Source organism: Trichosurus vulpecula, chromosome 2, assembly GCF_011100635.1.
Source record: "Trichosurus vulpecula isolate mTriVul1 chromosome 2, mTriVul1.pri, whole genome shotgun sequence".
NCBI lineage: Eukaryota > Metazoa > Chordata > Mammalia > Diprotodontia > Phalangeridae > Trichosurus > Trichosurus vulpecula.
The window spans coordinates 321,292,349-321,305,287 of NC_050574.1; the positions used below are offsets into that span (position 1 = coordinate 321,292,349).

The following is a 12,939-nucleotide window of genomic DNA, read 5'->3' on the forward strand; positions in this document are numbered from 1 at the left end:
AATTTTGGATTTGAAATATCGAGATGGACGAGTAAAATAAAAATAGTTAGGTAAAGGGAAAGAAAAGCTGCTTTCAACTGCTTCAGCCTGGATTCATGCTTCCCCTTTCTGAATACTTAGTATTGGATTTTAAGAAGCCACATACTTGAATGCAAAGAGCATTGGTTTTAGAGTCAGGAAGACTTCGGTTTCTGCTCCAGCTTTGTGATATGTGACCTTAACCAACACCTCACAGAGATGTCCTAGGTAACAAGACACAAACATTGTCTCTCACAGAATGTAAAGTCCTTGAAGGGCAGGGTCTTTCATTTTTATCTTTGTATCTCCGGCATCTCTTGCAGAGCCTGGAACATAGTAGGTGGTTAATAAATGTGCATTGATTGATGACTAAATGTGAAAACTGTAGTAGGTGAGCTAAAGGGCTTTTTATTGGTGTCTTCTCCTCTGAATTCTCATAGTATTTCATTTGTAATCACCTTCATTCTACTTTCTATTGTATTTGGGCATCTCTTATGACTTATGCTAGACAGTATTAGCTCCTAGAGGGCAGGCATTATGTCTGAGTAATCTTTAAATGCCATGCACTTCTAGCACCCATCCTTGCTTTGAACAAAGTACACTATTACATGCCAATCCACACAATACACTCACTTTTTTTCTATTCATTTCACACCTGAGAGTCTTTTTCCTCAATTAGATTATCAACTCCTTTTGGGCGAGAGGGCTACATCTTTTATTGTATTCCTCACAGAATCTAGCACAGTGAAGGGAAAATAGCAGATGCTTAATAAACACATTGACTGAGCGAATAAGAGTCTTCTACTGATTGGGCAAGGAGGCACAAGAAGAAAAAGTACTCACTTTTTAAGCTTCCACCCATCAAAAGGAACATCTGAAATTCAACCCTGAGGTTCAAAGAACTCCAGGGTGCAGTGAAAGGCAGACTAACTCCTTATCTGTGACTGCCCTGGATTAATTCCAGAAAAGATTCTTTTCTTAGGGCAGTTAAAGGCTCCTCTCTATTGATTACCTCCAGTTTATCTTATCTCTATCTTGTTTGGATGTAATTTAAAATTTTTTTTAATTTTTAAATTAAAATTTTTTAATTTAATTTTTAAAAATATATTTTTCTCCCCAATTGCATGTAAAGACAACTTTTAACTTTCATTTAAAAGTTTTTTTGAGTTCCAAATTTTCTCCCTCCATGCCTCACCTCCCTCTATCTGAGAAGGTAAGCAATTTGATACAGGTTATGTATATGCAATCACACAAAACATATTTCCATATTAGTCATATTGTAAAAGAAGAAACAGACTCAAAGGAAGAAAACCACACACACACACACACACACACACACAAAGTGAAAAATAGTATGCTTTAATCTTCATTCAGACACCATCAGTTCTTTCTCTAGATGTGGATAGCATTTTCCATCGTGAATCTTTACATAGAGTCTCCCCCATTAGACTGTGAGTTCCTTGAGGGCAGGAACTGTCTCTTGACATTTTTTGTATGCCTAACACATACCTGGATAATATAAGTGGTTAAAAAATGTATATTTATTGACTGACTGTAGACAAACTGAAAATAGAGAAAATTACAAGGGTTTTGATACCTAAAAAAACAGTCTGAAAGTCTCAGTCCAGAAACTAAGACTTGTGAGGGTACAAAGTCTAGAAAAGTTCAGGGGAAATTAGAAAACTGTGGTTTGTTCAAGCCAGAGCTAAAACCAAAATTAGATTAAGCAATGCTTGGAAACTGGTGGAGGTTCACGAATGTTGACCATAGAATCATAGATTTAGAGAGATCTGCCATCTAATCAGACTCCTTCATTTTACATATGAAGAAAGTGACCTCTGGAGATGTGGAGTGACTTGTTTAATGTCACATAGCAAGGAAATAGCAAAGCCAGGATTTGACCTTGCTCCTGCAACATGAAGGCCAGCATTGTTCCACTGTGCCAATTATACCTTTAACAACATCATAATTCATGGTCTAAATTGGTCTAAATTGAGAATCACCTTTTCAACTATCAATTTACTAGGTATAGTAAATATAGATATGCTAGATAAGGTTTGTGTTTTAATAAAACATTCTTTTTTTCCCACAGGAAAAAACCATAACTAATTGAGAAAATGTGCTCATCTTTGATTTGGTTAATATGAACTGTGTAGAATGTGATTTGGTTAATACGAAAAGTGTAGAATGAAGAAGGGAAGTGGGAGGAAGAGAAAATAATATAAAATAAAATAAAAGTTACATAAAAGTAACATGTTGAATTAATTATGTACTTCTTTTTTTTTAAAGCAAGCTATAGCTAAAAAAAAAAAAAAAGAGTATGACATGAGGCCATGATCCAAAAATCTTCAACTATCTTCCTAGGAAGAAAAAAAATGATAAACCCAGACCTATAAAATGCGTTAGACCTCACACATTTTCCTCTTTACTTTCCTCAAAGCTGTGGCTTTTATTATTGAATCTACTTAGAAAATATTCACCTATTGCAAAACAAAAGAAAAAAAACCAAGGAAAAAAGCAAGGACAAAGAAATTGCACTGATAGACATTGTATGACAATGTGCTGTTGTAGAGAGAACACTTGGTTTGGAATCAGAAAATCAGTATTCAAGTCATAGCTCTAACATTTACCAGCTTGGTGACTTTGAGCAAAAGACTTCACCTTTTTGGGTTTCAGATTCTTTATTTGTAAAATGAGGGGACTGAACTAGGAGGCCCATTCATCTCTAATGTTCTATAATATTGTTCAGTAGCTGTTTTAGCAAATCACCATTCTGGGATGCAGTATTTCTATCTGTCAAATAGGGGAATTGAACCGGAGGGCCCATCGGTCTCTAACATTCTGTGAGGCTCTTCCCTCTTCCCTCCTCCCCTGACTACTTTACAAAGATTTTACTCTCTTTTCAGGAAATAAGCTAATGTCCAGGGCTAGTTTTTTCCTCTTAAAAAAAAAAGGTTACTGGAATTAAAAATTTAATTAAAATTTACTTGTCTGGAAAGGTAATACTTTGACCTACTTACACGCAGCTTGCTGCCTCCAGATGTACGTGAAACTGACCTGATAAATGGGAAGAGAGGCCTTGGAATGACATCTCTAAGAGAAATAGGGATGGATCTTAGCCTTTTGCTAATCAGCAAAGTCAACCCCATGCTATGTTCTCACAGTAGTATCTCACTAGCAGACCAACTTTCCCTACTGTGAATGTAAAAGTTGATATGACTTTTATTCTGATTTTCTAAAAGCATTAAGACTTTTCATTCTGAAGTAATCATTACTGTTTGACAGCTGCACCAGGGTTTTCATTATATCATTCTTCAGAGGAGGAAAAAGAGTGAGTAGGCCTGTCTTGGGCATCAGCTTTATTTTTGACAGCCCACCTCTGCTCTGCGATCTTATTGTTCATACAATATCTCTCTTTTTGTGAACCCCTGCCTTTAAAACCACAAAACCTTATTTAAACTTAATCAAAAATGTCTATCTCTTTTCCCCCTTTGTTAAGTATGAAGAATGAACAATGGAAGCTAGGTCACCATGAAACTTGGAGCACATGGAAGACATGGATTTTGCCAGCTGTCAGGCACAAAAAAAAGGATTGAAGTGGCTTGCTAAGCAATGAAATGAGGATCTTTTGACAGTCCTTTAATTAGCATGAGATCACATCTTTCTGACTAATATTTCCTCCACATTTTAGCACGATTAGGCATGATTCTGTAGGAACTGTAGTTTGAGGAGAAATGAAGGAGAAATATTTTCTACAATATGAGTCCCTTTGCTCTGGCTTCCGAGGCTGTTAAATCAAACAATCATTTGTGCCTCGTTTCCTGGGAGACATCCCTCCCACCTTAGTACTCATGAGTAACCAAAATGCCATCTATTCTCTACTGCTACACAAATAATCATGTACCCAATCCCTGAAACAAAGTTGAGGGTTGGGTGGAGAATTTAATAAGTCATAACTCTGTTCTTTATAGCTCTTCAGGGGAATGTACTTTGGTGGGGATCTGGGAGAATATTGCTCTGTGCTGCAGATGTTTGTTTCACTGTAATCCATAGTAAGGGAAGAGGGTATAGGTAAATGGAGAAGGAATGGTAAGATTCTTTTGAGGCCTGGGAATGAGCAAGTCTCCAATTAGATGCTTGGTTGTTTGCCCTTGGACAACTCAGGCTGGATGATTTCTTATCTGGAGTGCTGTAGTGGGGATTCATGTTTCTATGGATCGGCTTGGATGGCCTCTGCCGTCCCTTCCAGCCTTGAAATTCTGTGATTTCACTTGTCTGGATTTCAATATCTTCAATGGTAAAATGAGAGAGAGTGATAGAAATGAGAAGAGAATTAGTTGTGGCGCCTTTCACAGGTGTGGCCACTAGGGAGAAAATCTAAAGCAAACAAGGAATAAAGGCAATCCCAAAAGATCAAAGAATTATGATTGCATGAAACTGAAATGGTTTCACGCTGTCAAACAAATGGCTTAACCTCTCTGGGACTCAGTTTCCTCATTTGTAAAATGAACAGCGTAGATTTAATGACCTCAAGGATCCTTTCAAACTCTAAATCAATGATCCTATGAGAAGAGAAGTTATATATTGGTAAAAAAAAATCTTTGCATAAAACATCTCTGATAAAGGTCTCAGATTCATAATATTTAGGGACACAGATATTTAAGCCCAAGAGCCATTCTCGAATGGGTAAGCGATCAAAGAACATAAACAAAATAGTTCTCAAAAGAAGAATGGCAAACTCTAAATACCATGTGAAAAACTACAAACTGAAACAACCCAGAGGCTTCACAGCACATCCAGCAAAGTGACAAAAATGACACAAGATGAGAAAAGTCAACATTGGAGGGCCCTGAAAAAACAATCAGACTAACACACTGCTGGTGAAGGAGTCAACTGTTTCAAGCATTCTGGAAATCAATCTGAAATGATGCCAAAGAGTGACTAAAATGTCCATACCCTTTGACCCAGAGATCCTACTCCTAGGCATAGACCCCAAGGAGGTCAAAGACACAGAGAAAATATACCACATATATATACCAAAGAGAAAAGAGAAAATATACCAAAGAGAAAATATACCAAAGAGAAAATATACCAAATATACCAAAATATGAATAGCAGCACTTTCAGTATTAGCAAAGAACTGCAAAGTAAATCTGCATCTGCTGAGGACCATCTAAGCAAACTAATGCAACAATGTGATGGAATCTTACTGTGCTGTAAGAAACTGATTATAAAGAATTCAAGAAACACTTGAAGGGGGGAATGATGCAGAGTGAAGCAAGACAACTGGGAAAAGAATATGCCAATCAACCTCAACAAAATAAGTAGAAGAAACAACAACAAATCCCCAAACTGAATGCCATATAATTATGATGACCAAGCTTGGTGTCCTCTCCCACTACTCCCCTCCCCACCCCTGATTCTTTACAGAGGTGAGGGACTATGGGTATGGAACACTGAATATACTGTCAGGCTTAGCTGAGTGTTAATTTTGCTGAACTGCCCCCCACTGCCCTCTTTCTTTTTTATTCTTTGTGGCAAGGGGGAGGTTCTGGGGGCAGGGAATATGTGTAGAAATGAAAATATATTAATTTTTTTAACCAATATATCAATATCCATATAAATATACCAATCTAAATATATATTTAGAAACCAAAGATATCAATTAAAATTTTTAAAATGAAGGATTTGAACAAAATGTTCTTTAAGATCCCTATTAGCTCTGATGAGATTTTATGATTCTAGCCATGTGACCCTGGGCAAATCACTTACCCCCCTTTTGCCTCAGTTTCCTCATCTGTAAAATGTGGATAATTATAGCACTTATCTTCCAGGTTTTTTTGTGAGAATCAAATGTGATAATAATTACAAAGTGCTTATCACAGTGCCTGGCACATAGTATTTATTGTTGTGAGTCATTTCAGTTGTATCTGACTCTTTGTGATTCCATTTGAGGTTTTTTTTGGCAAAGACCCTGGAGTAGTTTGCCATTTCCTTCTCCAGCCCATTTTATGGCACATAGTAAGCACTATGTAAATGTTAGCTATAATTATTAGTCTCTGGAAAAGCAAGGAGACTGGTACAGAAGAGAGGAGCTATGTATTATCTGAGACTAGGGGATATACAAAGTAACAGCCACAGATAACCTAGAAGGTTTATTAGAATTCTGAAAGAGAACAAGATCAGGTAGTTTTTACAACTTTGAGAAGGAACTTCTAGAAGGGACCTTTGAGATGATCTAGTCCAATCTCTTCATTTTATAGTTAAGAAACTGAGGCAGCAATAGGAAATGACTTGAATTAGGTCACAAAGGCAGTGGAACCAGATTTTGAATCCTGGCTACCCTGACCCTAAGGGTTCTTTCTACCACGCCATGATGGCTTTAATCTTAACCAGAACCCATAGACTTTCCTCTATCTCTCTTTAAAAAAAGAGTGTATTTATGGGATCACAGAATTAGAATTGAAAGGGATCTTTAGATACCATTGAGCCCAATTCTCTCATTTTACCGATGAGCAAACTGAGGCCCCACTGACTGTGTTTCAGACAGTAAGATAACGTAGAAAAGAAATTTGGTGAACCAGAAAACTGGTTTTTATTAAATGTTTAATGAATGTGTTTCTTAAAATGGTAACATCTCAAATTTATAAGCTTCTTTAAAAAAATTTTTTTTTGGAGGGGGGAAGGCAGGGCAATTGGGGTTAAGCGACTTGCCCAAGGTCACACAGCTAGTAAGTGTGTCAAGTGTCTAAGGCTGGATTTGGACTCAGGTCCTCCTGACTCCAGGGCCAGTGCTCTACTCACTGTGCCACCTAGCTGCCCCCTAAAAATTTTTAAAGTAAGTTTTTATTGATATTTTTTAAAATTACAATAATTTCCATGAATATGCCTTCTTCTCCTCCCCCTTCCAGATAACCATTCCATAAAACAAATAGTGGGTTTTAAGGACAAAAAAAGGGAAAGGGAAATATTAACATAACTGATCATCAAATTTGTAAGCTTTTAAAGATAATAAATAGTTGTAATAGAAAAAAGAAAAAGAAAACTTGAGGTCCTAGAGAAGTTAAATGATTTACATAGGTAATAAATGGCAGAGTCAGCATTTGAACTCAGGACCTTTTACCCCAAATCCAATGAGTATAATCCAATCAAATTTAAACCCTTGTGGCATGCAATACTATCATTTATACTTTCTCTCATTCATTATTTCTCCCAGTTTGACTCCAAAACCATTCAAAGCCAACCCCACTCCCCCCATCCCTAGAAAACCTCATGAAAAACCTTTTGTTTCCCAAGGCTTACCATCAAGGATGGCCCACTGGTTGTCAATTTCTGTGTGCTTCAGGTAAGAATCTTCAATGGTGGGGTCATAGTCTGGCACAAAGATCTTCTGGAAAAACTGGATGGTCAAAGCACTCTTGCCCACACCACCATCTCCAACCACCACCAGCTTGTATGTGGGGAGATTGTCACTTGGTACAGCACTGGTAGCCATGTTTCTGATAAGTCAGACCTGGAGAGGCAAGACATGTGAATGAGACCAGCAGCCTCTATTTTTACACCATTTTCACTGAGACCAGTTTTTACACCACCCCCCATCCAACAAAGGGATTTGGTTACAGCTTCCTTAATCGGCCCATTTAGCCCGCCATCTTGCAAGAATGGCACCAACTGCTCAATTGGTAAATATTTATTGGGTGCTTACTATAGCCAAGGCACAGCATTTGGTAGGGAATACAAATAATTTATACACCTACAATGAACATGATTGCAGTTATCCATCTTGGCAACAGTTTTAGTTTTATTTGATTTTTAAAAATCTACCAACCTAAAAAACTTAGCAATTCCATTCTCAGAAGATTTAATTGAGTCCCTGGGAGACACTGTGCCCTGTGTACTCTCCCTCGTATGTTCTTTAAAGTTGTATGAGATAATACACTAAACTATTACTTGGCACGGTAACATCAGTAAGTAAAATCAAGAGCACTGGGTCTGAAAAAGAGCAGATTCAAAAAGCTTCAAATGAACACACATACACATCGCTCATTTAGCAATTTCTGCTTGACATTACCTGGTGACTATTTTGTAACCTAAGAATGACTTAATAGCTCATTTTATTTCTCCCTCCTTGCCCCCCCCCAAAATACTACTGCAAATCAGGGGGATTCTACTTTAAGCAAACCCAATATATAATAATCCAAGATTCATTAAAAATATATATTGGGAGTGATTACTTTCTTTATGAAAGAATCTTTTGCTTTACAAGGAAATTGCTGCAGGGCCCTTATGTTGACTATACTAGAAACTGTGAGGAAATACAGAAGAAATTTATAATTGACATGATGCCTGCCGTCGAGTTAGTTATTGAGGCTCTTTGGGGGAAGTGGGGCCAACACTCACAAAAAGAACATATCAAAAGGAAAACTATTCCTAAATGCAAACTGCAAAACTAAGGAGAATTGTGTACATATAGTAAGTTCCTGGGTGATTCTGAAGCGAATGGTAAGAATAGCTTCGGATAGCTAACCAAGGGAGTTTCTGCCTTTGACAAAGATTTATCTTTACTGATATACAGGATTTAATGACTCATTGATTGCTGTCAGGAGAAAAAAAACCCATAAATGATATGGGAGCAATTTGTTTCACAGCAACAATATTATAACAGGGAGTACATTACTGCATGATGAAAACTCAGACTATAAAAACCTCAAATAGGTGGGAAACAATATGATTTTTATAATGGTCAATCTAGTCCTGCCCCCAACCCTGTTACATCCTCCTTTCCCTATATTTTGGAAAGAAGGGGCCATAGATGCTATACTCCAAACCCAAATCATGTCTCCACAGCGAGTTCCTTTCCCCTCTGCTGTTCCCATGCACTCCAGAGGGTCCATGGCTATAGCAGGTCAGTCTTGGAAAGCCAAAGAAAGTGATTAGCAACACCCAACTGTCTGTTCTCTCTTCCCCACACAACTACCTGGCTCCAGTTGTATCTTTTGGGCCAAAATTTAGGAAAAGGTGGGTCTGGGGAAAGTAGCACTATCTTTCCCTCCTCAGCACCTTTTGTGATTTGCTAACACAGCACAGTCACATTAAACTAATTCCCTGACTGTGTCTGAAAATACGTGTATATATAATATAATATATTATAATATATAAGTTATATATAATTATATAACATAATAATATATAATATACATATATGGTGTATATACATATATGTATATTTTATTCTATAAGTTGAGTCCATAACTTCTCCATTAGGAGGGGGTTAATATGCTTTATCACTGGCTCTCTAGAATCATGGCTGGTCATTGCATCGATGAGAGTTCTTAAATCTTTTAAAGTTGTTTGTCTTTACAATGTTGTTTTTGTAGAAATTATTTGACTGGCTCTGCTCACTTCATACTATTCTGCATCTATTCATACAAATCTTTGGCGATTTCTTTGCAACTATCTCTTTCATCATTTCTTATGGCCAAATAGTTTTCCATTACATTTAGATTCTATTATTTGTTCAGCCATTCCCTCATCGATGAATATGAGCTTGGGTTTCACTTCTTTGCCACCAGAAAAAGAGCCACTATAAATATTTTTTTAGATATGGGACCTTTTCTTTTCCTTTGGTCTCTTGTGGGCATAGGCCCCAGTGGATTATTGATTAGATCAAAGGGTCAGTTTAGCAACTTTTGGGGCATAATTCCACATTGCTTTCCAGAATCTAAAGCTGGACCAATTTGCAGCTCTACCAACAGTGTATTAATGTACCTGTTTTCCTGGAGCTCCTCTAACATTTCTTGTTTTCCCTTTTTTGGTGAACTCTAACAATCCGATACGTATGAGGTAGAACCTTAGAGTTGTTTTAATTTGCATTTCTTTCATTATTAGTTATTTGGAGATTTTTTTTTCCATTTGACTATTGATAACATGGATTCCTTCCTTTGAAAACTGTTTTTTCATATACTTTGAAAATCTATCAAGTGGGAAATGGGTCTCATTTTTATAAATTTGAATCAATTCCATATATATCTTAGAAATTAGACCTTTATCAGTGAAACTTGTTGCAAAGACTTCTTGCCCCACCCTGCCCCTCAGCTGTTTCCCTTCTAATCACAGTTGTACTGGTCTTGCTTGTGCAAAAAACTTTCAAATTTTATGTAATAAAAATTGTTCAGTTTAGCTTCTGTGATCTTTTCTATACTTTCTTTGGTCATGAACCATTCCCTTATTCATAGTTGCAAATGCTAATTTCTTACTTGCCCTTCTAATTTGTTTCTGATATGACCTCGTATGTCTAAGTTATATATCTATTTGGAGCTTATCTTGGACTGTAGTATGAGGTGTTGGTCTAAAACTAATTTCAACCAGAATCCTTTCCAGTTTTCTCAGCACCTTTTGCCAAGTAATGATAGACTGGTCACTCTCCACCAATCAGAGCATAAAAGTAGGTGCCAAAGAACAAAGATGCATCAGGGTTCATAAAACTTACTGGGAGAATTTTGTCATAAAGTATGAATAACATGGTTATATTCAGACTCACTGAAAAACAGTTAGCAAACAAATTTCTAAGGAATGGCTCACTAATGAGTATTTAACCTATATGTTTTTGAAAGCTGATTAAAATGAAACCATAAAATGCTTTAAAAAAGGATAATACTCTTTTAAACTCTACATTTAACATTTGATAATCTGTGCCCCTGGAGGAACCTAGGCTGTATAAGCATCCATGCAACTCCTCCTTTAAACCTCCAGTATCCGTATTTCAGTTAGATCATCTAGTGGGAGAATCATCTCACCAACGTTCTGAAGGAAACCATGGGATCCCGTAACCCTACCTACTCTCCATTCAGAATCTCTTCCTGCTTAGTATTACACTTCCTTCATGACTAACACACCCCTCCATCTCCCTACCCAACTTTCCATTCTATAATTTCTGTCATCCAGATTCACCATTTTATGTACCAGACCTGCCATATTTCTATTTCTTATTACTCTCTCATCCTTACACACCCCATTTCTACTATCCCTGGGCCAATTTTCCACCACCCACCTCTTCTACTGTGTCTTTTGGAAGCTGTTTCATTATTAACAGCTTCCCCTTTCTTCCTCCTTGATTCTTTTACACTTATTTACCTACTCACCTTCACTAAAACTTAACTTTCTCCAGCGAATCCCCCATTTCTGTTCCCCCTCTCCAATGTTGGCCATTCCATTTGTCATTCCTACCTCAAAGGCTTTGGAGGGGGAAACCAGCATACCCTTTGCTCTCTCCTTTCTACTTCCAGACTCCTGTTTTCCCACTGTTATTCAACAACTTTTATGCCCCCCCCCTTGTCCTTGTCTCTATCATAGTGACTCTTCTAGACACTTTTCAACCTTTCCTCCTTACTTTGGTTTTTGAATCTCTCCTTTATACCCCTTTCCCAGCTACAATGAGGGCAAGGAAACCAGAGCTTTGCCCTGGGCTGGAATTTGCTCAGTTAGAATTTGCCACTTAGAGAGCTGATGATAGTGCGAGTACAGGAATACAAGAAGGGGAGAAGGCAGGAGGTGGAGCCTAGTGGCTTTGTGACCCTATGGTGAGATGGAGAAGATAATCGGATGGTGAGAATGGGGTTGGGGACGAGGGTAGGAGTAGGCTCCTGATGTTCCACCACTTTCTGCTCATGTCTCCCAGGGTTCTTTAAGAGTTGGAAGTAAGAGACAGGGAGGTCAGAGAGGATAAAGGCCACAGAAGATCAAAGCTCTGGCCTAGTTTAGGGATGGGGAAAGAAGCCCAGGCCTGCCCCCATGAGCAAGTCCCTTCAGTACAACTAGCCCTAGGCCTATCTTGTATTCCGTGCCCCCCACCCCCTTTCCTACTTGTTTTAATGCATTTATTTATTTGTTCATCTATTTATTCATCTACTTATTTATTTATTTTAGAATTTGATTTTTTAAAATTCTGAATACCAAATGAAATAGGCATTTCCATATAAATAACAGAACAGAAAAAAGAGAACTGTATAAAAAATGTGAATGTACAGTTTTCACTTTAAATACAGTGGATTCATCATATAACTGTTGAAGCTGTCCTGTTTGTGATTCTTTCCAAACTTACTTCTTTTCTCTTTATTTTTCCCCCAGCCCTACCTTAAAGCAAAATGAGACTACCATAGTCCAGGGACTACAATCCATAGATGGGAAGGGGGACCTTTAAGATGGAGCAAGACTGGGGAAGGAAGACAACCTAAGACCTGCTGAGGGGCTTTGCCTCCCCCATTGCAGGGGACTTTGCTTTACCTCAAAATTTGGTCCTCCCTTGCCTCTCATACTTTTCTGAGGCTCAGTGTCATAGGGTGGGTAGAAAAACCAACTTGAAAGTAAGGTCCACTATCCTGTAAATTGACAGGAACAGAGACCAGGAGGCCTAGGAGAGGGGAAAATACTTCCTTCCCCAGGACTCTGAGTTCTCAGCATGACCTGGATAGAAAGAGATAGTTAGGGATGTGAACTTTTTCTTGCTTTCTAAATTTTGACCCCTCCAACTGTTCAATTTTTCCCAACGTGGATTGTGATGGAGTATGGGTGGAAGACAGGAAGAAGAATATGGGGCCAGAGTGCCTCTGAAAAGACCAAAACTCTGAACAAGGCCAAATTCTTGTTATCTGGTTAGGAATCAAGAGACCTGAGTTCTATTTCTTCATCTGACACTAACTCTTGGCCTGTTTCCTCCTCAGTAAAATGAGGTGGTTGTACAAGGTGGTCTCTGCAATGAGATTTGGGCTCTGTTTGATTCCACCTCAGCTGAGTCTCAAATTTAGTAAGAGTTAAATGATCTTCCCTTTATGGTCCTGGGCAAACAATTTCCTTACTCTGGGGCTTCTGTTTCTTCCTCTTTAAAGGGAGGAAGTTGGATTAGATGGTCCCTAGGAGCCCTCC

The 12,939-nt window shown here is 38.0% G+C and overlaps 1 protein-coding gene across 2 annotated transcripts in view; it reads right to left on the reverse strand.

Annotated features, from left to right (window-relative positions):
* Positions 1–12,939, reverse strand: part of MRAS (muscle RAS oncogene homolog) — a 118,785-nt gene that overhangs the window by 47,045 nt on the left and 58,801 nt on the right. For both annotated transcript variants that reach the window (XM_036745311.1, XM_036745312.1), the window contains one exon: positions 7,321–7,531. In XM_036745311.1, the coding sequence (XP_036601206.1) occupies positions 7,321–7,513 (193 nt within the window). In that variant the 5' untranslated portion in view covers positions 7,514–7,531. The remainder of the gene's footprint in view (positions 1–7,320; positions 7,532–12,939) is intronic.